This window comes from Rhinatrema bivittatum, chromosome 2, assembly GCF_901001135.1.
Source record: "Rhinatrema bivittatum chromosome 2, aRhiBiv1.1, whole genome shotgun sequence".
Classification (NCBI taxonomy): domain Eukaryota; kingdom Metazoa; phylum Chordata; class Amphibia; order Gymnophiona; family Rhinatrematidae; genus Rhinatrema; species Rhinatrema bivittatum.
Genome location: NC_042616.1, coordinates 139,602,240 through 139,625,971, shown reverse-complemented (window position 1 = coordinate 139,625,971; position 23,732 = coordinate 139,602,240). Strand labels below are relative to the sequence as shown.

At 47.2% G+C, this 23,732-nt stretch overlaps 2 protein-coding genes across 4 annotated transcripts in view; one reads left to right on the top strand and one right to left on the bottom strand.

The window, feature by feature from the left end:
* Positions 1-21,091, bottom strand: part of ENKUR (enkurin, TRPC channel interacting protein) — a 177,090-nt gene extending 155,999 nt beyond the window's left edge. For both annotated transcript variants that reach the window (XR_003854490.1, XM_029588673.1), the window contains exon 1: positions 20,889-21,091. Coding sequence is in view for 1 of the 2 variants with exons in the window: in XM_029588673.1 (XP_029444533.1) it covers positions 20,889-20,980 (92 nt within the window). In the remaining variant the exon portion in view is untranslated. The remainder of the gene's footprint in view (positions 1-20,888) is intronic.
* A 53-nt stretch (positions 21,092-21,144) lies between these two features.
* The window catches only part of THNSL1 (threonine synthase like 1), a 48,505-nt gene continuing 45,917 nt past the window's right edge, over positions 21,145-23,732 (top strand). The window contains exon 1 of one of the 2 annotated variants that reach the window (XM_029588671.1): positions 21,145-21,203. The gene's annotated coding sequence lies outside the window, so the exon portion shown is untranslated. The other variant, XM_029588672.1, reaches the window with a different exon arrangement.

Sequence of the window (23,732 nt, the reverse complement as noted above, 5' to 3'; positions counted from 1 at the left end):
TGGCGAAAGCCATCGATCCCAGGATCTGCAGATAATCCCTCGCTGTTGGAACTGGGGAGAGCGGCAAAGTTGCAAATTTGCTCTCTGAGCATCTGGGCCTTGTCCGGCCGCAAGAAGACCTTGCCTTGAGCGGTGTCGAAGCGCGCGCCCAGGAAGTCCAACTGCTGCGACGGAAGGAGACTGCTCTTGCCGAAGTTGACTACCCAGCCGAGAGACTGCAGAAAACCGACCACCCTGTCGACTGCTTGCTGCCCTTGAGAGAAGGTCTTCGCTCGGATGAGCCAGTCGTCCAGGTATGGATGTACTAAAATCCCCTCTCTTCGGAGCGCGGCCGCCACAACCACCATTATCTTGGTGAACGTCCTGGGCGCCGTTGCCAACCCGAAAGGGAGGGCCTGAAACTGGAAGTGTTGATCCAGTATCTTGAAGCGGAGGAGCCGGTGATGGACCGGGTGGATCGGAATGTGTAAGTAAGCCTCCGTCAGATCCAGGGAGGCCAGAAACTCCCCCTGATGAACCGCCGCTATGACTGACCGAAGAGTTTCCATACGGAACCGGGGTATCCGGAGGGCCTTGTTGACTTCCTTGAGGTCTAAGATGGGACGAAAGGATCCATCTTTCTTGGGCACCACGAAGTAAATGGAATAATGACCCGAGCCCACTTCTCCGGAGGGGACGGGTGAGATGGCCCCCAGGGCTAGGAGACGGTGCAGTGTGCTTTGTACTCCCACTCGCTTGTGACTCGCCCCGCAGGGTGAGAAGACGAATCTTTCTTTGGGGGGATACCGCAAATCCAAAGCGTAGCCTTGCCTTAGAATGTCTAGGACCCATTGGTCCGTGGTGATGTTGGCCCACTCCTCGTAAAACCAGGCTAGTCGTCCTCCGATCCTCGGGAGGGGGGAGTGAGCCGGCCTGACATCATTGGGTAGACTTGCCGGAGGGGCCCGGAGCCGAGGAGTCCCTGGGTGGTCTGCGGCCCCGAAAGGACCGAGTCCATGACTGAGACCTGTTCGAGGGATTTCTCGGCCCCTGAGACCTGGAACCCCGAAATCGCCGTTGAGAGCGGGACCGATTCCTGGAGAAGGAAGTAGACGGACGATACGACCGCTGGCGGTCCTCGGGCAACCTGTGTACGGAATTTTCCCCCAGGGATTTGATGATCTGGTCAAGATCCTCACCGAAGAGGAACCTACCCTTGAAAGGTAGAGACCCTAGGCTGGATTTGGACGAAGCGTCCGCCGCCCAATTACGAAGCCACAGCAGGCACCTGGCGGAAACAGCCGAAACCATGGTCCGTGCCAGGACTCGCAGTAAATCGTGGAGGGCATCAGCCCCGTAGGCAATGACGGCCTCCAGCCGGTCCGCTTGCGCCGCTTCTTCCGGTGGTAGTTGCTGTGAAGTCAGGAGCTGCTGCACCCACCGAAGTCCGGCTCGCTGGGTAAGGGAGCCACAGATAGCAGCACGGACCCCCAGCGCCGAGACCTCGAAAATCTTTTTGAGGCAGACTTCCAGCTTTCTGTCCTGTACATCCCGGAGGGCCGTTCCCCCTGTCACGGGAATTGTGGTCCTCTTCGTGACGGCGGAGACTGCCGAGTCGACCTTGGGTACCTTAAGCAGATCCAAGAAGTCGCCGGGAAGAGGGTAGAGTTTGTCCATTGCTCTGCCCACTCTGAGAGAGGCCTCCGGCGTGTCCCACTCCCGCACCAAAAGATGGAGGAACGACTCATGAATCGGGAACGTTCGCGCCAGAGGACGTAAGCCCGCCAGGACCGGGTCCCCTTTTGAACTAGCGGAGGCTACGCAGGGAGCTGGGGGCCCCGGCGGTTCGACGGGCGGATCGAGGTCCAATTCCTGGAGGACGTGTGGGATGAGGTCCGACAGCTCCTCCTTACGGAAGATCCGGAGCACCCGTGGGTCGTCACACTCCAGGTGCGCTGCCAGGAGCGAGTCATCGTCAGCCGTGGAGGCCGGGTCGTTCCCAGGGTCCTGCATTGGATCCACTCCGCTGGGTGGGAGAGCCAGGAGCGTCTTATGGCCACCCCCAGATGGCGCTGGATTGGCGCCCCCCCCCCATAAGTCGGGGAATCTTCGCGGGCGTGGGGTTCGCTGGAGCACCCCCTGGGGATCCCCCCGCCGGCTGCAGGCTTTGGAGGTACGCCTGGTGCATCAAAAGGACAAAATCCGCCGTAAACCCCCCTGCCGGTGGAGGGACTGCGAGCGAGAGGTCCGTGGAGGGGCCCGCAGCGATGGAGGGGGACGATGGCGCTGGTATCGGCCTGAAACGCGGCGAAAAACCATGTGGGGACTCCTCCGCCTCCGAATCAGCCGCGCTCTCCAGCTCTAAGATGGCCGCCGCTCCCGCCAAAGAAGGGGGCGGGACCTTTCCCCTGGAGCCGCGGCGATCGGAGCATGCCGGCGAAAAAGTCGGGGAAGCCGCTCCGGTCTCTCCCCCGGGGAGGCCAACCCCGGAGGACCCGTCTCGCGATCCGCCCTGCCCCGGGTCGGGGCCGGGAGACCCCTTAGAGCGCTGCATGGCGCGCGGCCGGAACGAAGATTCCCCTCAGCGACCGCCCCTAGGCCGGAGCTGAGTACTGCGCGCCGCGGGAGGAGCGAGCTCGTCCGCCCAGGCTCAACCAGGCACCCTCCCCGTAGGAGCAGCAGGGGAATGAGACTTCCCTGCTGCCGCGGCCCCGGGGAATGAAACGTCGCGGGGCCGAGGGGGAGGGAGCGCGAATCGCGGCGTGCCGGAGGGGAGAGGCTGGCCCCACCAGCATCCACCTAAGCCGTCCGACGGCGATCCTGTAAAAAAAAAAAAAAAAATTCCACACAAACTCACCGCCGGAAGGGAGGAGAAAAGGGAGAAACAGATAGTCAAGAAAACATACCCAGTCCCGCTGGCAAGCTGACAAGGACAGGGAGGCCCGGGCAGGGCTCCAGGCTCCCTGAAGTGATAGGAAAAAAATTTTCCCTTTTTTTTTTTTTTTTTTTTAATTTAATAAATTTAGCAGCCCAGGTCCGCTTGATCCAGTCAAAGAAGAAATAGGAGAGAGTAAAAAATGTAGCAAAAGCCACACACTGGGGAAGCAAAGGTTCCCCCACTCACATCTGCTGGAGTCAGAGAGATACTGAGGATCCCTAGGGGGTGCACAGGCTTATATGTCAGCACCCCTGGAAGTTTGCTCTGACTCCATCTGCTGGACGGGGGACATAACCCACGGTCTGGACTGATCCTAGTACGTACAGGGAACTAATATTCCTCCCTCTCAAATAGGCCTTGAAGGCCTTCCAGCACAGGACTGGTTCATAATCACCTACTGGATTATGGGCAGAATAATCAGCTATAGCATCTTGCACCAATTCATGAAATTGCTTGACCCCCAACAGGGAAATGTTTAGCCTCCAGGAAAAGGAAGGAGGATGTCATCCCTGAAAAGAAACTGTAGTTAGACCGGGTGATGATCAGAGATAGTACTGGACAATATATCATAACTATGAACACGAGAAACAAGATTTGGGGAGCAGAAGTAATAACCGTGCCTAGGGGGAAAAAAAGGTATAATCCCGAACCCCTGTGTGCTGATCGCACCACACGTCTACCAATCGTAATGTTTTAAGTCCTTGAGTGGAGATAATGAGAGACCACAGGACCTCGACACAGAGGTCTTGCCCAGCATAGGGTCATGGCATACATTCCAGTCTCCTCTCATACCCAACAGATCATACCCAAAAGTGATGAGACGGTCAACTAGTGCTTGGAAAAATTCAGTATGACCAACATTGGGCCCATACATATTAACCAAGGTAAAGGAGAGCGCTCAATGTACAGGCAAGAACATAAGAACATAAAAACATAAGTAAATGCCATACTGGGTCAGACCAAGGGTCCATCAAGCCCAGCATCCTGTTTCCAACAGTGGCCAATCCAGGCCATAAGAACCTGGCAAGTACCCAAAAACTAAGTCTATTTCATGTTACCATTGCTAATGGCAGTGGCTATTCTCTAAGTGAACTTAATAGCAGGTAATGGACTTCTCCTCCAAGAACTTATCCAATCCTTTTTTAAACACAGCTATACTAACTGTGCTAACCACATCCTCTGGCAACAAATTCCAGAGTTTAATTGTACGTTGAGTAAAAAAGAACTTTCTCCGATTAGTTTTAAATGTGCCACATGCTAACCTCATGGAGTGCCCCCTAGTCTTTCTACTATCTGAAAGACTAAATAACCGATTCACATCTACTCGTTCTAGACCTCTCATGATTTTAAACATCTCTATCATATCCCCCCTCAGCCATCTCTTCTCCAAGCTGAAAAGTCCTAACCTCTTTAGTCTTTCCTCATAGGGGAGCTGTTCCATTTCCCTTATCATTTTGGTAGCCCTTCTCTGTACCTTCTCCACGCAATTATATCTTTTTTGAGCTGCAGCGACCAGAACTGTACACAGTATTCAAGGTGCGGTCTCACCATGGAGCGATACAGAGGCATTAAGACATTTTCCGTTTTATTCACCATTCCCTTTCTAATAATTCCCAACATTCTGTTTGCTTTTTTGACTGCCGCAGCACACTGAACCGACGATTCCAATGTGTTATCCACTATGACACCTAGATCTCTTTCTTGGGTTGTAGCACCTAGTATGGAACCCAACAAGAAAAGCATACCTTCCTTCCGGATCACTGAGAGAGTGATTAACCACCAACGGTAGATTTTTATCAGTAAATATACAGACACCTCTACAATGGGAGTTATAAGAGGAATAATAAACAGACCCCACCCAGCCACATTTAAGCTTCTCATGTTCAGAGTTAGTGAGGTGTGCTTCTTGTAAAAGGAAAATCCGTGCCCCATGTCACCTAGCTAGCTGCAGAATGTGTTTTCTTTTAATTGGGGAAGAAATGCCCCATCCATTCAAAAAGAAGCAATTCAAGGCGCTAACCATAGAGACAAAAAGAGATTTATCTGGGAAAGGATACTAAAACTGAGTGACACATAGGAAAAACCCCAGCTTGCTGCCCATCCATGCAGTAAACAACCCAAGTGAAGTTTATCCAATATTAGCCAAAAAAAGGTTTGAACCATGTGACAAACAATTAGAGACCCTGCAAACATAACAGTTGTATGCCCAACCCATTCCCCACCTTTCAAACCTAAAAACAACTTGTTACGTTCTGTGTGTCTTGAACTAATAGTAGGCCCTTGGGTCGTGGCAAGTGTAGACTCCACCACAGGGAGGAGCCCTGTGGGCACTTACTACAACAGGTGGGGTCTCAGCAGTGATGGACAACAAGGAAACAACTTTATTATACAGCCAATGGGGATCCGAGGAGCGGATCAATAGAGTCAGTCCAGAGAGTATGGCCTGCAAGCTGATCCGTCCGGTAGTAATCCGCAGCGTGGGGTAGACCAGGGAATACCTTCTCTAGGTGTAGCTTGTGCTGACAACTCCAGTAGTAGTCTGCAGCGCAAGGTAGGCCGGAAGCCGGTGGAATAGTTGCACAAGACAGGATGGATCCGGTAGTGACCCGCAAGTGGGATAACCCGAGAATCCGTGCCATGAAGGTAGAAGAGCAGGTTGTGTACTCACACCGACTCTGAGATAGTAGGTAGAAGATCAGGCACCGAGGAGATCCGGAACTGGAACAGCAAAGGGTCATCCGAATGATGCAGGAACTCACTGGTAACAAAGTGAGGCAGGTAGCAGTGGCTCTCCGAGGAGTGGGTAGCCCTCAGTGTGACAAGGCCCCTGAGGAGCGGGTACCTAGATCACCCAGATAGGACAGTGAGGCAAAGTCCCAGAATGGCGGAAATAGCAGGACAGGAATCCCTGCTAACTCGTATTGCAAGAAGTGAGCTGAGCTTAAGTATGGTAGGCGGATGACGTCATGCGGTGGGGACGCCCCCGAGGTTCCCGCCATGACGCGTTTAAGAAGGGCGCACGCGCGCGTGCCTTAGGTATCCCCCGATATAAGATGGCTTCCGGAGCACCCACGCCATCCCGGGCACGCCATGAGGGTTGGCGTGTGGAAGCGGAGGCCGCCATCCTCCCCAGACTCAGAGCTGTATAGAGAAAGGTGAACAGCAAAGGTCGCAGCCGCCTGCGACCGACAGGTGCAACACAACTGACCCCTACATACACAATGCTTCATCCTCAAACTCAGAACCACTCCCCCCCCCACCCAACAAAACTAATAAACCCCATATCCCTCAAGTAGGAATTTCTTCAGAACTCGAGTGGGGGCAGTATGGAATGCCCTCCCACCCCACCCTGTAATAATAAAACTGAACCCTTAATTCCTATATGTGAGTCGACCAAAACTCTTCCTTATTACCACTAATCAAACCTGTTACTAACAAACAAACATTCCGTCCCAGAAGCCCCTTGACACTGCACCTTAAGAAATCAAGAAGAAAAAGAAAAAGAAAAGAAAAACTGCAATTTAGCTCTCTATATATTACAAAACAGTTGAAAATCCCAGCAAGAACCATCTGCAAAAAAAGATATGGATACTGGGTCTTTTAACAAAAAATATGAAACCAAAAAATCCAAGTATATCGTGACTTGAAGGAAACCGGGCCCTGAATCCAAGGGCCACTGAAAACAGGCACCATCCATTATAGGGAAGAAAAAGAAAAAGGGAGGAGTCACACCGTACCAAACACAAAGTCAATGAAAAAGAAAGTAGAAAAAAATAACGCTACCATACTTCCCATGTGCGTAGTTTACCCAGAGTCTGTTCATGAATGGTTGGCCCAAAACTACCAGGTTTGAAAGTCCAGGTGCCAATAACAAGAAATATGTACAAATAAAAACCAAAAATCCAAAACCAAAAACATTGTCAGATAGAGAACTGGCGACTGCAAACACTCTGGAGAACGAAAAGGGCAGAAAGTGTCGAACGTGACTAACTTGCCCCCACAGTGTAAGGACATAAAATCCGGGAGTAGGAGGAGAAGTGACCAAAGAAATAATGCAGGTATAGCAGGGCGTCTCCATAGGCGACTTCCAACACATGTGGACAGTACAATTCCTGCCAATGAACCACCGGTCGTGACTCCTGCAGAAAAGCCAGGTTCACAAACATTTTACCTGTCACCTATATTTGCAAATTACAAGTTATGCCGCCAGTTGATGACTGACCCTGTGTGCCTGTATCCACTGAATAACGGCAGATACGGATTGCAAGACTTCCGAGCCGCCATTATGAAAAAAACACAGTTTGACAGGGTATAATAAAGCATATCTCACATTCAAATTTTGTAATTCCCCTCTTCATCGCCGCAAACTGCTGGTGTTTACGTTGTAATTCGGGAGAGAAATCCGGAAAAATTAGGATGCGTTGACCTTGAAATTCCAGCTTTTTCAGCTCTTGGGCTGCATTGAGAACCAGGCTTGAAATTGTGCAATCAAATAATTACTCCTCATGGTTGGCCACCTGGCGCCAGTGGAGGGGCCACCTGGCGCCAGTGGAGGGGCCACAGCCCTGGGTGCACAATCTATTTTCAATGTAGACGTTTTCGCACGCAACTTAAGGAGATCGGGAAACCACTTAGAAAAGAATTGCACTGCATTACTGCCTTCAGTGCGCTCCAGCATCCTGAAAACACGTATATTGCACCTCCTCGAGCAATTCTCAAGGTCGTCAAGTTTTTCAACCGCAGTAGTGTAATTTTTATCCAATATCTCCACCTTAGCCACAACAGAGATGGCAGCCATTTCCAGTTCGGCACTGCAGCCATCTTGGGCTCCTAGGTGTTCAGAGTGGTCTTTGACACTCTGAACTAAACTGGCCACTTTTCCCACAATAACACACATCTGAGAGTCCAATTTGGTGGAAATACATTCTGCAAAACATTCAAATATGTTTTGAAGCTGCTCCAAACCCACCTGCAGCCCAGAGGGAATAGCGGAGAAGTCATCGTCAGAGGCCGAATCAGCCCCTTCATTGTCACCCTGCTGCTGATCGTCCGAGCAGGCCTGAGAGGCACGATCCTCAGTTTTGTTCTTAACGTCTTTCGTTGCCCTTAGCGAAGATATGGAACATTTCCGGTTTTCTTTAACTGGAAGCATAATAAAGTTTAGTGTCCAGATGTTCAAGAAAAGTAGGCGATATAACTAGATATCGGCAGGAGCGCAGTGGGTGTCCATCTAGCTCATGGCATACCCGGAAGTGCCCTAAACCAACAATTTTTGAGCACCATTATTAGCATTGCTTTTCTGTATATAGCACAAAGAAAAATTTATGTGAGCGACCATGTAAAACTTGTGAATGATCCTCCAAAATATATAAGCAATTGCTCACATGCTCAGAAGGAATTATGCCCCCATGCCCCTGGCATCATCATCATCACCTTGCCTCTCCCACCATCACTTCCCCCTTCTTCATATTCTCATCACCTTCCCTCTCCTTCCCTCACTCCCTGGCATCATCACCTTCTCTCTCCACTTCCTCACCCCTGGAATCATCATCACCGCATCATTCTCTTTCCTTCTACCTCTCTCCCCACTCTCTGGCATCATCACATTCCCTCTCCCACCACCTTTTCCCCTACCCTTGCATCTTCATCACCTCCCCTCTGCCTTCATCCCTCTCCCCCATCCCCAGGCATCATCAACACCTTCCACCACCTCTTCCCAACCCCCTCACATCATCATCACCTTCCCTCTCCCTTCACCCCCATCATCATCATCATCACCTTCCCTCTCCCCCTATCTCCTACCCCCTGCTTCTACCCCTCTCCCTCACCCCTTAGCATCATCATCTCCTTCCCTCTCTCTCTACCCCCTCTCCTTCACTCCCTGGCATCATCAAATTTCCCTCTCTCTCCATCCCCTGGATTAATCGCTTTCTCGTCCCTCTCCCTCCATTCCCCATGCCAATCACCTTTTCTTCCCTTTCTCTTCACCCCCTGGCATCACTTGCCCTCTCCCTCACTTCCTGGCATCATCATCATCTTCCCTCTTCCTCACCCCGACATCACCTTCCTTCTCTCTCTAATCTTCCACCCCACTGAAATCATCATCAACATTCCGTCTACACCATCCCCTGACATCACTTTTTCTTCCCCTTCCCTCCACCCCCTGGCATCACCTTCCCTCAACTTCACTCCCTGGCATTTTATCATCTTTCCTCCTAACCCCCTTGAATCTTCATCTTCCCTCTCCCTCCACCCTTCTCCTCCAACCCCTGACATCAGCATCTTCCCTTCTCTCTTCCCCCATATCCTGTGGCACATTCATCTGACACTTTCCCTACTGCATCCCCAATTCTTGAACAGCAAAGCATTGGGAACAGGCTTACCGAGTGCTGCTTCTTTCTCCTTTGCCAGCTTCCCTCTGCAATCTTAACTCCAGGGGTCCAGCAAGTCTCACAAGCCTACAGAGCCCTATGGAGTTTCTGTTGCAGGGGAGAGCCAGTATAGGAAAGCAGAAGTAGCTGCTGATAAATGCTGCTCTCCCATGCCACCCTGCTGGTGGGAAGACATCCTGCAGGCCAGGAGCCAAAGAGAAAAGTAAAATGCAGCGCGGCACACCTGCACTTCAGCCACGGCACACCGGTTGGGAAATGCCGATCCAGGGAACTGATCCTTAGGGAGAGGCTAAGAATTTAAACTAATAGAGAGAGATGAGGGAAAAACATCCATGGGAAATGAGGAAAAATTATGTTGGAAAGATAGCTTGAAGAGATCTACATGATGAAAAAGTGTCAAGAGCATATAGAGATTCTGAAAGGTACAAAGTCCTTGTTTAGTTTTATTAATACTTGATTATTTGCAATTAATCACAAATGTAAAACAAAACAATGCAATTTCTGTTTCATGCAATTCTTATTTATTATGTCATCCATGACTTCATTATAGAGCATAGGGATGCCAAGTTATAGTTTCCATGATGGCCATGAATTAGCATTTCCTGACTTTTAGTAATTTCTTACAATGATAATCTTATTCTAATTCAGTTTTTGTAAGTGAAAATAAAACATTTTCATAGCTCCAAACACTGTAAAGCAACAAAATACTAATTTACTCCAAAATCTCTCTATAAAATCAACAAAAAATAATTTTATTGTTCAAATTTATTCATTTTTATCCTTAGGTTCCTTTCTAGTCCTACTCAAAATTTAATTAAAAAAAAAACCTTTTGATCTAAATTGTTTTTCCCGTCGATAGCAGGGCTGAATTAGCCATGCTGTCATGGGATCTGTCAATCAGGCCCGGGAGGCGGAGCGTGTCAAAGCAGAAAACAGAGCTTTGCTCTCTGCGGCTGCGCGTGTGTTCCCGCGCAGGAAAGTAACGGTATCTCCTCAGTCTGTTTTTTCCGCGAGCGGGATCACACGCGGAGCTGATCTCTCCTCAGTTTAAAAAAAACAAAACAGATTAAAATGTCAAAACCGGGGTTTAAACCCTGTCCCTGTGGTAAAAGAATGTCGGTCACCGACGGACACGATCAATGTTATAAATGTCTCGGACCACACCACAATCCAGCAAATTGTGAGTATTGCTCAAAAATGTCACCTAGAGCATTAAAACAAAGAGCCTATAGGCTTCAAGAACTTTTTGCCTCACGGGATCCGTCGGAGGCTCACTCATCGCCGGGCCCGTTAACTTCTTCGGCTCCAACAAAAAAGAAAACTTTCTCGTCGGATCCTAAATCCTCCATTCTAGGAGGTAATGGAAAGCCAAAAAGACGAAGGCCAATGGATTCTCAGAAATCCTTAGTGCCTAAAGAGCCGCAACATACCTCATCGGAGAAGGAAACTTTGGCACCGACGACTTCTGCGCCTATGGCGCCAAATGCGCATATACCGGCGCCGAAGACAGAGTCTGCGCACAACTTAGCGCTTCCGGCGCGCATGGCGCAGAAGAAACCACCGCGCCGACCAGATATGCACACGGCGCCGGAAACACCTATGCGCATGGCGCCGAAAACACTTATGCGCATAGCGCCGGAAACACCTGCGCGCACGGCGCTGACTGTAAGAAAACTTATGCGCACAGCACCGAAAAACCCTGTGCGCTTGGGAATAAAGAAATATGCGCATAAAACTACAAGCGTGCACAGTTCTACTTCCGCGCACAGATATTCAAGCGCGCATGAGTCTACAGTCGCGCATACGCGCATACCTCTACATCTGCGCGTAAATACATATCCGCGCATAAATCTAAATCAGCGCATAGATCAAGATCTGCACGTAGAAACCTAAATTACTCGCCTCAAAAATTAAAGAGAGAGTTGAAGCGAAAATGATACCCTTCACACAGCTCTTCTTCCGAGGCTGAAGTCACAGATACTGAGTCGTCATCTGAGGACTATCATAAGTACTCACATCACTCCCATTCTAAAAGATTAAAAAAGAGGAGTGCTACATGGGAGATGAGTTCTTCGACTTCTAAATCATCTCATAAAGTTCCGTCTACTACCGGCTCATTAAGAGAACTGGTACAAATTCTTACCTCTACCACTTCTTCAGATTCGGAAGATTTACAAAATACTTCAGTCAATAAGACACAGAGAGATAGGGAAGTTCCTGCAACTTCACCTACAACAACTATCTCACATCAACAAGACAATCGTATGTAATGCCCTCTCATACAAGAGAAGCATTTTTTCAATTGTCGCAGTCTCTAGCAGGATTTTATGAGACGCTTCAATCATCATTTAAAATGACTAATACTTCTGAGGACAATGCTACAAAACATAAAGTACAGTCTAATGAAGAGCAGTCGGCAGAACCACCGACATCTCCCAGGATAAACCAAACAACCTCGCCTACTCACATACAGGATACATATTTTGATTCTCCTTCAATACAAACATCCCCATCATCATCGGTGGGATGTCTGTCAGATATGCAGGACCAACTACAGGAGCCATATTCCCCTCCTGAAGACCTTACATACCCAAAGTTCATAGAAAAAATGGGTACCATTCTACACCTAGAGGTCCAAAAAGAAACAGACCCTAGAGCGGAAACCCTTGGACTTCTAAAGATATTTGATACTCAGGTGGAACCAACATCTCTTCCACCACAAGAAATCCTGCATTCCGTCTTACAAAAATCCTGGGAAACGCCTTATACAACTGCAGCTGTTTCCAGGAAAACAGACATGAAATTTCGTATGAAGAAAGCATCACTATACACTCTACCACAATTGCCTCACGCATCAATCGTAGTAGAGTCGGCGATGCAAAGGTTCAGGAAAACAAAGTTGCACACTACTTTCCCACCAGGGAAAGACAACAAATATTTGGATGAATTTGGTAGGAAAATATACCATAACTCGATGTTAACCGCAAGAATTATGCAACATCAGTTCTACATGGTACAATATCTGTATGAGTGTATGCAAGCTATGAAAGGTATACATTCCTCAGTAGCTGAACAGATACCTCAGCCTCTTCATGACATGGAAGAATGTTCTCGACACCTCTTGAGGTCAATCTATGAGGCACATGAAACATCATCCAGAGCATCTGCAGCAGCTATTGCAGCCCGCAGACTAGCATGGTTACGTTCAAGTTCCATACGGGATGACTTGCATGAGAAACTAACAAACCTCCCATGCACAGGAGATAACCTGTTCGGAGAAAAGTTCCAGGACGCAGTAAGTAAATTAAAAGAGGAAGCTCTAGCAGTACAATCTCTAACATCAAATCCTATTTACTCGACTGCACGTCGTTATGTGGCATCTACTCGTAGACAGCCTTATGCCAGACGACCCTATAGAGCTTATCAAATGTTTCGTAACCAGCCATACCCTTCCTACCAGCGTCCTGCTCCACAAACCAATACATCAAATCAATGAAGAGGTAAACCACGTAACCAGAGACAACAGGCACAATAGCCTACTACTGCAGCAAAGGCGACCTCATCTTTTTAGTTATTCAGCCGCCACCACAACATCAAGCTCCTCCAGGCAGAATTTGTTCTTGCCTGAAAGCCTGGGAAACAATAACATCAGATCAATGGGTTCTGGAGATAGTACGTCAAGGTTACCAACTCCAATTTCTCACAAAACCCATCTTGCCCCATCTTTCCACACTCAAGATTCACAATTCCCATCCACAATTGGGGGAGGAAATTGCTTCACTTCGCAAACAACAAGCAATTCGACAAATCCACCCACATCCCAATTTAGCAGCATTTTATTCCCCGCACTTCCTCATATCAAAGAAGTCTGGGGGCCTTCGCCCAATACTAGACCTAAGGGAGTTGAACAAATTTCTCATCAAGGAGAAATTCAAAATGGTATCGTTGAAGTCAATTCTTCCTCTCATTCAAACCAACGATTGGATGTGCTCCATCGATCTGAAGGATGCTTACACGCACATTCCAATCCATCCTTCATCATGGTGTTACCTGTGCTTTCGCTACAGACATCAACACTACCAGTACAAAGTTCTTCCCTTGGGCTATCGGCTGCACCCAGAGTTTTCACCAAATGCATGATGATGGTGGAGGCTCATCTCAGGAAACAAGGTATAACCATCTTTCCATATCTGGATGATTGGCTCATAATCGCCTCAACTCCAAACATCTTACAGGATCACTTCAATCGGGTGATACATTGCTTGCAAGAACTAGGGTTGGTGATAAATTTTCAGAAATCACAACTACAACCAACACAGCAGTTACAGTTCATAGGCGCATGCCTGGACACTACGTGCAACAGAGCATACCTCCCAGACAACAGAATATCACATTTCCGTCAACTTCTACACATCTTGAAACATACTCACAGACCGTCAGCAAGACAAGTCCTGGTAATTCTGGGTCACATGGCAGCGGCGAATTTCATGGTTCCCAACACCAGGCTACACATGAGACGCCTACAATGGGGTCTAAAACGACAATGGAAACAACATTCACAACCATTGACGCAAAAGGTATTGCTGACCGCAGAAATGAAAAAAGATATAGCATGGTGGCTCCTAGACTCCACCTTGTCCAAGGGAGCATTGTTCAGCCCCCCTCCTCACAATGCAGTTCTAACCACAGATGCGTCTCGCAAGGGATGGGGTGCTCACCTCGAGATTTACGAAACCCAAGGGTTATGGACACTCTCAGAACAAAATCTACAAATAAATCTACTGGAACTCAGAGCGATTCGCAATGCATTGCGAGTCTTCCAAGACCACCTGAAGGGACGCAGGGTCATGATCTACACAGACAACCAAGTAGCGATGTTTTACATCAACAAACAAGGAGGGTCCGGTTCATGGTCCCTCTGCAAAAAGACCCTGACAATCTTCGAACATGCTCACAAAAATTGCATACATCTACAAGCAACTTACCTACCAGGAGTTGCAAACACAAGAGCGGACAGACTAAGCCGCATTTTTCATCCCCACGAATGGACACTCAATAGAGAAGTAGTCCAGGACATATTTCTGCAGTGGGGGACACCCTCCATAGATCTCTTTGCAACAGAGATCAATTCTCAAGTTCCCAAATTCTGCTCGATAAGACCAAGCCAATTCAGGATTGCTCAAGATGCCTTCCTCATTCCGTGGACGACAGGCCTTCTCTATGCCTTTCCTCCCATACCTCTCATAACAAGAACAATTCAGAAATGCATAGCGGACAAAGCTCAACTGATACTCATAGCCCCGGCATGGCCGAGGCAACCATGGTACAGTTTCCTACTTCGACTATCTATCAAGGATCCAATTCTATTACTGAATCGTCAAGATCTTCTCAGCCAAGATCAAGGAACACTACTACACCCGCTACATTCATCTCTACACTTGACAGCTTGGAGATTGAAAGGCTCCTTCTAACAGAACAAGGAGTTTCCACTTCAGCACAATTCAGTTTGTGTTGTGGAGCGCTAGGAGAGCGATCCCACTCCTGGGTGATGTGTGTCCTTGGGCTACGGCTCGACCCCAGAGGGCTCTGAAGAGGTGCCGCGGGAGGCGTGGCATGCCCAAGCATGGGCTGGACGGGAGCAGGGCTGGAGTGACATGGAAGACAGGCCCTCCTCCGGACCTGCACGCTTCGGAAGACCCAACAACGCAATGTTGGTCTTGTGAACAGTCCTCCGACCGTTCCTAGCCCTTTCGGACCTGCCGCAGGGTACGGCACGAAGCGGCAGGCCGGATGGAGGCCAGGGCAGCGAAGACTGGAACATGGATTCAGACGAGACTCAGGAACGACGTAGACTCAGGCATAGAAGTGGACTCAGGATGAGGTGCAGGATCCTTAGACGTGGACTCAGGCAAAGACGTGGACTCAGGAATGAGGTGTAGGATGCATAGACGTGGACAGGCACAGGCATGGACTCAGGACTGGATGCACAGAGGTAGAATCAGGAACGAGGGCTGAAGGTAGGCATGGGCACTGACCCTCAGGGCGCCCTACTCAGGCCACCCGCAGGACTGAGTCGCGGACCACCTTGTCCCATGCGCGCCCTACACAGCCCTGGAAGGCTGGTCGCGGACCACGCAGAGAGCGGGAGAGCACAGGAAAGAGGAAGCAGATTCGCTGCACTCCTGGCAGCACAAGGCAAGAATACGCTGCTCTCCTGGCAGCACAAGGCAAGGATACGCTGCTCTCCTGGCAGCACAAGGCAGGTTAGGCATCAGGATCAGGAACAAGGATATCTGGAACAGCAGGAACATCAGGACTGGAACACAGATACTGGAACAGGAGACACACCTCAGGGCTGGAACATGGACATCAGGAACAGCAGGAACATCAGGACTGGATCAAGAGACAGACCTTAGGACTGGAACGGCAGGCAGACATCAGGACTGGACGAGGAGCTCCGACAGGTAACACAAAACACAGGACCTTGCAGAAGTGCTGGAACACGGACGACTTCCTGGAGCAAAGGATCTCAGGAGTGACCAACTCCTTGCGAAGGCAAAGGCACACTGAAAGCTGAGCCCTTTAGTAGGGCTGAGGTGGACAACGCCCAGGGAGGGGTCAGCAGGGGGCCACACCTGGCTGGCCCTTTAAGAGGAGCAGAGAGGCGCGCGCTCGCGCCCTAGGAGGCTGGAGAGAAGAGCTGGAAGCTGGTAGCATCCTCAGCCACGTGGAAGGCCAAGGAAGCAGTGGAGCAGCCCTGGGCTGGAGCTGGGTGAAGGCAGGTCAGTGGAGCAGCTCCCAGTTGCAAGGACAGAAGCAGAGAGAGGTAAGACTGGCTGCAGAGGAAGCGGGGGAAGGGCTGACTGCAGGAACGGCTCCATGCCGTGAAGACAGCCCCAGGAGCAGAGGTAAGACTGCAGGCACTGGCAGGGACGGCTTCCCAGCCAGGCAAGGACCCGGGCTGAAGCAGGCACTGGGAGGGACAGCCTCCCTGCTGGCTGAAAGGTCCCGGGATCGCAGCAGTACGTCGGGGGAAGGCAGAAACATGAGCAGAGGAGCCGACCACATGGCAGCAGCTCCGGGGAGCCCCAGCTGATTCAGGGAGAAAGCAAGCAACAGCGTCAGCAGCCTGGCTGGCTGTCTGTGAGAAGGTAAGAGCCTGCCCATGCTTCTTGTGGGCAGGAGCATAACAGTTTGTTACAATCAAGGAAACTTTCCACCAGGAAAAATTATAGCTAAAAATGGAAACGCTACTCTGCCTGGTGCACTTCCAAAGGTGTACCACCATTGGACTGTTCCCCGGAATTGCTCATTGATTATCTTCATACACTATATGTAGCTGGTCTAGCAACATCATCCATCAGAGTTCACCTCAGCGCCATAGGCGCCTATCATAGACCAATCAATGACATTCCTATATCCAATCACCCATTACTGACTCGTTTCATAAAGGGTTTAACACACATTCGTCCTCCGGTATCCACACCTCCAGTTCCATGGAACCTCAACATAGTTCTGGAACAGCTCATGCTTTCCCCATTTGAACCTATGGACTCAGCACACATTAAATACCTCACTTGGAAGGTGGTATTCCTGGTTGTGGTAACATCAGCACGAAGAGTTAGTGAGTTACAAGCTTTGGTCCATTATCCTCCATACTTGCAATTTCATCAACAGAAGGTAGTTCTACGAACTCACCCATCCTTCCTACCGAAAGTAGTTACCCCATTCCATCTCAATCAGACAATGGAACTACCAACTTTTTTCCCTAAACCTCATGTAAACGATAGGGAAAAACTACTGCACACACTGGATTGCAAAAGAGCTTTAACACACTACAAAGAAAGGACGAACTCGGACTCCCGTGTTTCTCAACTCTTTGTTTCCTACGACCCAAAGGCACCTGGACTGCCAGTGGCTAAACGCACCATCTCCAGTTGGATAGCGCAGTGCATCAAATTCTGCTACGACAAGCAGAATTTACATTTACAGTCTACTCCTAAAGCTCACCAAGTCAGAGCAGTAGCAACATCCTTAGCACACCTGAAGAATGTGCAACCCATAGACATTTGCAAGGCAGCTACATGGTCATCACTGCATACCTTCACATCTCATTACTGCCTTGACCAACAAGCAGCCACGGATGCGAAGATAGGGCAAGCAATATGCAATCTCTATCCTCCTGTCCTCGGTGACTGCCACACTGTCAAAGTTCACGTCCAACCATATATATCATAAATGACGTGATCGTGAGCTTTGGACTCCCATGACAGCATGGCTAATTCAGCCCTGCTATCGACAGGAAAAAGCAAGTTTGCTTACCGTAAACGATGTTTCCGTAGATAGCAGGATGAATTAGCCATGCTGACCCACCCTCCTCCCTGACAGTCACCAAGTCTTCGACTACACTACAGCTTTATTACAGACTGAGGAGATACCGTTACTTTCCTGCGTGGGAACACACGTGCAGCCGCAGAGAGCAAAGCTCTGTTCTCTGCTTTGACAAGCTCTGCCTCCCGGGCCTGATTGACAGATCCCATGACAGCATGGCTAATTCATCCTGCTATCTACGGAAACATCGTTTACGGTAAGCAAACTTGCTTTTCATACTGGACACCTGAAGAAGCAACAAAGGTCAACCAAAAATGTATAATATACATAGAATTTAAGTTTTCAGTTTGTAAATGAAGCAAAGAAATAGGTTGTAGTTAATACTACATAGACAGAGGCATAATTAGCAGGAAAAAGAAATAATGCCTCTGTACAAATCACTGATGAGGCCTCACCTGGAATATTGTGTTAATTTCTGGAGGCAGTATCTCAAAAAAAATAGGGAGAGGATAAAATCAGTACATAGAAAGGCAAACAAAATGGTGTTCGGTCTGCACCAAAATAATGAAAGAAGACTTGAGGACCTAATCCAAATATGTATAATGTAGAGGAGAGAGAGATGGGGATGTGATACAGACTTTAAAATAACTGAGAGGTATTAAAAATGTACAAAAGACAAACCTTTTCCAATGGCATGAAACTCCTGGGGTAAGACTCAATAATATCAAGAAATATTTCTTCATGGAAAGACTGGTGGATGCCCGGAATGCCCTCCCAAAGGAGTGGTGAAGAGAAATAAGATGATGGAATTCAAAAGGGTGTGGGATAAACACAGAGGATCAAGAGGATAAACATGAAGCACTGGGGTAATATAACTTTTCTGTCTTGAGGTAATCTGTATGGAATGGCAGTTAAAACCTTAAAAGGAAACTGGGGAGTTAACTTGCACAGAGAAGCAGTTGCAACCCTAAACAAGAAGGTGATGGAGCCACAGTTACACTTGGTTTTATCTTTTATTTATTTATTTTGGATTTTTTATATACCGAAGTATAGCGTACTGCCTTCACTCCGGTTTACATGATAACAACATAATACATACAGTTAACTTAGAACCTTGTGTAACATTCTAACCGAAATTTTATATGAATACGATATTCCTTAATAGAACTATTAAATCATTTCTTGAAGGAGCAAATAAACCAAATTAACAACGTAAGAGTTAAATAGGGGTCTTGACTGAACGGCGATAGGGGTCAGAAAAGGAGATCGGGGCAAATAGGGTGAGGTAGGTCTGGGAGCAGGGAGGGTGTGTCAAAAGGGAGGGATCGTCGACGAGTAATGGTTCAAGATGTGAGTGTGTTACTTAGCCCACGCCGTCTCTGAAAGTTTGGCTGAATAACCAAGTCTTTAGCTCTTTTTTGAAGGATTTGATGTCATAAATTGAACTTAAGTGTTGTGGTATGGCGTTCCATAAATTTGGGCCTGCTATCGAGAACGCTCTGTTCCTGGTGTTGGTGAGTTTCGCTAGAGGAAGTGAGGGCATTTCAAGGTGTAGTTTATTGGCGGATCTGGTCAGTCTTTGAGGTTTGTGTGGTTGGATTATTTCTTTGAGAGTGGTGTTGTCAGTTGTATATAATGCGTTGTGAACTATTGTTAATGTTTTGAATTTGATTCTTTGGTCGATTGGAAGCCAGTGAAGCGATTTAAGGGCAGGGGTGATATGGTCTGATTTCTTTTTTCCGGTTAAAATTCTTGCTGTGGCGTTTTGTAGTAGTTGCAGAGGTTTTAGTGTGGTTTTTGGTAGGCCGATCAGGAGGGAGTTGCAGTAGTCAAGGCTGTTGAAGACGAGCGATTGTAGAACTGTTCGGAACTCATTTTGGTGGAGTAGCGGTTTTAGATGTTTGAGGACGTGAAGTTTGTGAAAGCCTTCTTTGGTTTTGATAGCGATGTTCTTTTTTAAGTTGAGTTCGTTGTCTATCCAGATGTTGAATTTTTCAGTTGGATGTTGATGTTATCTGTTTGTAGAGAGAGGGATGTGGAGGATTGTGTTGAGATGTTTCTTCCTATGAGTATGCATTCTGTTTGATTCATGTTGAGGCATAGCTTTAGGTGGTTCAGCATGTCTCTGATGGTGTTTAGGTGTTTGGCTGCGGTGCTTAGTGCCTCTTCTATTGTGGATGTTACTGGGAAGAGGAGTTGGATGTCATCGGCGTACATATAGAAAGTAACTCCGATGGTTGGCAAGAGGTGGCAGAGAGGGAGTAGATATATGTTAAAGAGCGTGGCCGAGAGTGCAGATCCCTGTGGTACGCCAGTTTCGAGTGGAAGCGGGTTTGAGGATTGGTTATTAATGGTAACCTTGAAGAATCTGTCTTTTAGGAACGATTTGAACCAGTTGAGGGTTTTGCCAGAGAGACCAATGCTGGCTAGTCTTGAAAGTAGACATGTATGGTCCACAGTATCGAAAGCCGCGGATAGATCGAGTAGGATGAGGATGTGGCTTGGGTTATTGTCGAAACCCCTAATTACCGTACTTTGTTTGATAGGTTGACGAGGAGAGTTTCCATACTACGGTTTTTCCTAAATCCATGTTGAGCGGCGTGGAGAATGTTGTTGTACTCGAGGTGTTCGTAGAGTTGTGTAAGAGCTGCTTTCTAGGTCATTTTTGCGAGTAGGGGGAGGTTAGAGATTGGCCTGTAGTTGTTTAGATCTGTGATATCAATGATGATATCTGCCATCATTTACAATGTTAATATGTAAGTGAATACATTTGTAACAATCTAGAACTTTGCTCCCTTGAACAAGTCAGAACAGAAATAATGAACGGATCATGGCTCTCAAAACACAGAAACAGATAAAAATAAGGGTAGCTAAGAATATTAACGCCCATCTAGTCTGCTCAAAATTATTAAATAAATAGGTATCACAACCTGTTGGATGACATTTATCTCTATGTATCCAAGTAGATGAACACTGTAACTCACTTTGCTAAAAAAACAAAAACAAAAGCTTTCTTGTTCTGATTTTTATTTCAAACCTGAAGAGTTATTATTGCCTACATTTTTGGAAAGCTCTTCTTGCTTAGCGACTTCGACCATTATGAATCTAAGTAAACTAAAGGTAGATTAAAACCAACAGCTGCCTTGAAAGATACAAACATAGCAGAGCAGTTCTCTGCCCTGTAGACTTCCTCTGCCTCCAAAGACTCCGGCCAGGGGCACGACGCCTGACCCCCCCCCCTCACCTACCTAGGCGGCTTGACAGATGTCACCTCCTCCTGTGCTAGGAGGTTATACACACTCTCCACCGGATACACCTCCTTCATTTTCGAACAGATCATGGGATCGAGAAAGACCTTCGGCCGCGCGCGTCTGGAGGGAGCAGGAGGATCTGCTCGGCGGCCCCGGCAGCGGTATGGCGGCTTTCCTCCGCTTCGGCTGTATGGTAACCCCTGGAAACCGTCGCCGGGCAACGCCGGAGGGAGGGTAGTTGTTACGCCACTTCCGGCGAGGCCCGCCCGCCCGCTTCGAAGAGAGTGGCTGGTTGGCAGGCGGTGGCCTGAGGTTGGTGTGTTGTAACTTTCTGTATGTAGAGGGGGGGGATGTTGCTGGAGGAAAATGTTTAATTGTTTCTTCTAACTTCATGTTCGTATATTCGTTGATCTATATTAACTATGCCTTTGTCGCAGGAAGATTCAATTTGTGGATTTAGCTTCATTTTAAAAGGCGTCGCGCTGGGGTTTTTTTTTTATTTTTTGGTTTTTTTTTTATAGCAGCCTCGGGAGAGTGGTTGTTTTGAAGCTGTCTTACGCGGAGGAAGTCACGAGGGCGGGCTTTTTCTCTTCTTCCTGCATCGGTTGCAAGCTCCTTGGATCGAGACATCTTCACGGTGCCCTCCCCCCCCTTTTCATTAAGTTAGTCTAATGAAAAGGTATCGCGTTGTACACTTATTTGTTAACCTTTACTGCTTTTTCTACTAGCAGATCGGTATTGGGAAAGTGTGATAGATGCTTCACATTATTTATTTACATTTGTTGACGGGAAAGCCAGGTTAAGTGGAAAACCTTTTTCTCGAAGGTGTTTCCGGGGGTTTAGAGGCTACATGAAATATTTTAAACGTATAGCAATAGATTAGTTATTCTATCGAGTTACAAAAACGTTTACACTGGGTTTTCTAACTAAAATATTCACCTAGACCAGGTTTGAAGTTTGTTAGAGCGAATATGATTATTATAATTGGAGCTGATCTGAAAAATAGGTATTAGATACGCTGTTATTTCTACCCTGATTTCCTGAACTGGAATTATTGTGATCGTGAGGTAATTAACCCTACCTGAGACAGAAGTCTATCTAAAAAAGTGAGGTTTTGCCGTCAGTGGTGATTTTGTCTTTTGTTTTATCTCTTTAGAATAAATTTTAGAACCGTATAAAATAGCAAGTAACCAGGAAAAACGTTGTGTTCATCTTGATTTAATAAAAAGGAAATTAGCTGTTGCACTTTAATATGTTGTTCTGTATACTCGTGGATTCCCATTTGGAAGATGGTGAAATCCGTTTTTGCGGTTGACTTACATGGGAAGCTTTATTTGTTGTTTCGTGCCAGTTTTGGCTGTTATAGGAGAGGAGAAGCACTAAGATGATCACGAGGATTATGGGATAAAGTGGGCAAGTGGTAAGTCCTGTTGGTTTTTATTTGTGCTTTTAGCCTCACGCTAGCATATTCTGGGTTTTGCAATCCTGTTTTACATATTTAAGAAAAGTAAAACGTCAAAGATTTTTTCTAAAGGCTAAAATAGGACTGATTAGCCTTTCCTAGTGGTAGACCCATAAATTCAGACCTTTCATCTCATCTCCATATTGCTTTCATTGAATGTTATTACATCAGTTACAGCTGTGAAATTTCATCTCTGTCTGACATACACAGACAGCTACCCTTAGAGACTCAACGGGTTGCCAGATTTGCTAGTTGCAACATTTTTCCAATGTGAGAGGTGCAACAGCATCATAAATAGGACTGGTTTATTTGGCAACAAGATTTATCCAGTAAATTTTTTTTTTTAACTGCAGGCACAATACAGGAACAATCTTGCAGAATTCCATTCTGTTTACAGTTTGGGGAAGAGATAAACACATATGTGGAGGGAGGTAGGAAGTCTCCAGGAAGTAGTAAATACTCTGTATTAAAACAAAACAACAAAGATCAATAAAATTACCAAATAAATGGATTTAAATTAGTATTCCTTCCTATTAAGTGTTTCTTCAAACTGGTTGGTATTTCGTATGGACTCTTGCTGCTGCTTCTTGGGTTTGATAAATAGAAAAATATTGATCCCCAGTAGTTCAAGATTGGTCAGAATCCCTAGATCAGTTTCTGTTGGAGTTGTATATCACTGCTGTGCTAGTGGAGGATGGGGGGTTTTGTTTGGCTGCTGTATTCAACTAACAGTCTGAATGCAAAGTTTTCCCTCATACATAATCTAGATCAGGGGTGAGCAAATTTTGAGATCCACTGTTCCCCTTCAATCCATGCCTTTCCTTGGGCCCTCCCTCTGAGTTGGATTACATCATATGAAGGATATCCTGGATTCTTGGTCTGGTGTCAAATATTCATGCCAATCACTTAGCTCTTGAACCAGTTGTCAAGGCATGAAGGAGCCATACTGCTAATCAGTGGTTCAAAGCCCCCATTTTCTTTCTGTTCAAGGAACTGAGGTACAGAGACACAGGCAGATAGACCACACAGCATACTAGATACACACAGTTCACACCCAGACAAGAACATTTTTCAAAAAAACTCTGGTGCTATCTAAAATTTTTAGGAGCTAGGAAAATCTCCAACCCACCCTGCACATTTTTTTGTTTTTACTGTTTTCACTAATTGTTCGTTTTTTTTCTTAGTTTGCTCATTTTATTTTTATCATGTTTTGTTTAACACTTTTTTTTTTTTTTTTTTTTACATTTTTTGCCTGTATTCTCCCACTTAACTTCCTCCCCATTTCATTATTCTTTCCCCTCTACCTGCTCCTTCATTTTAGCACCTCTTCCCATACCCTCTCCTACCTCGCCACTTCTTTACATTCAGATGGTCAGCAG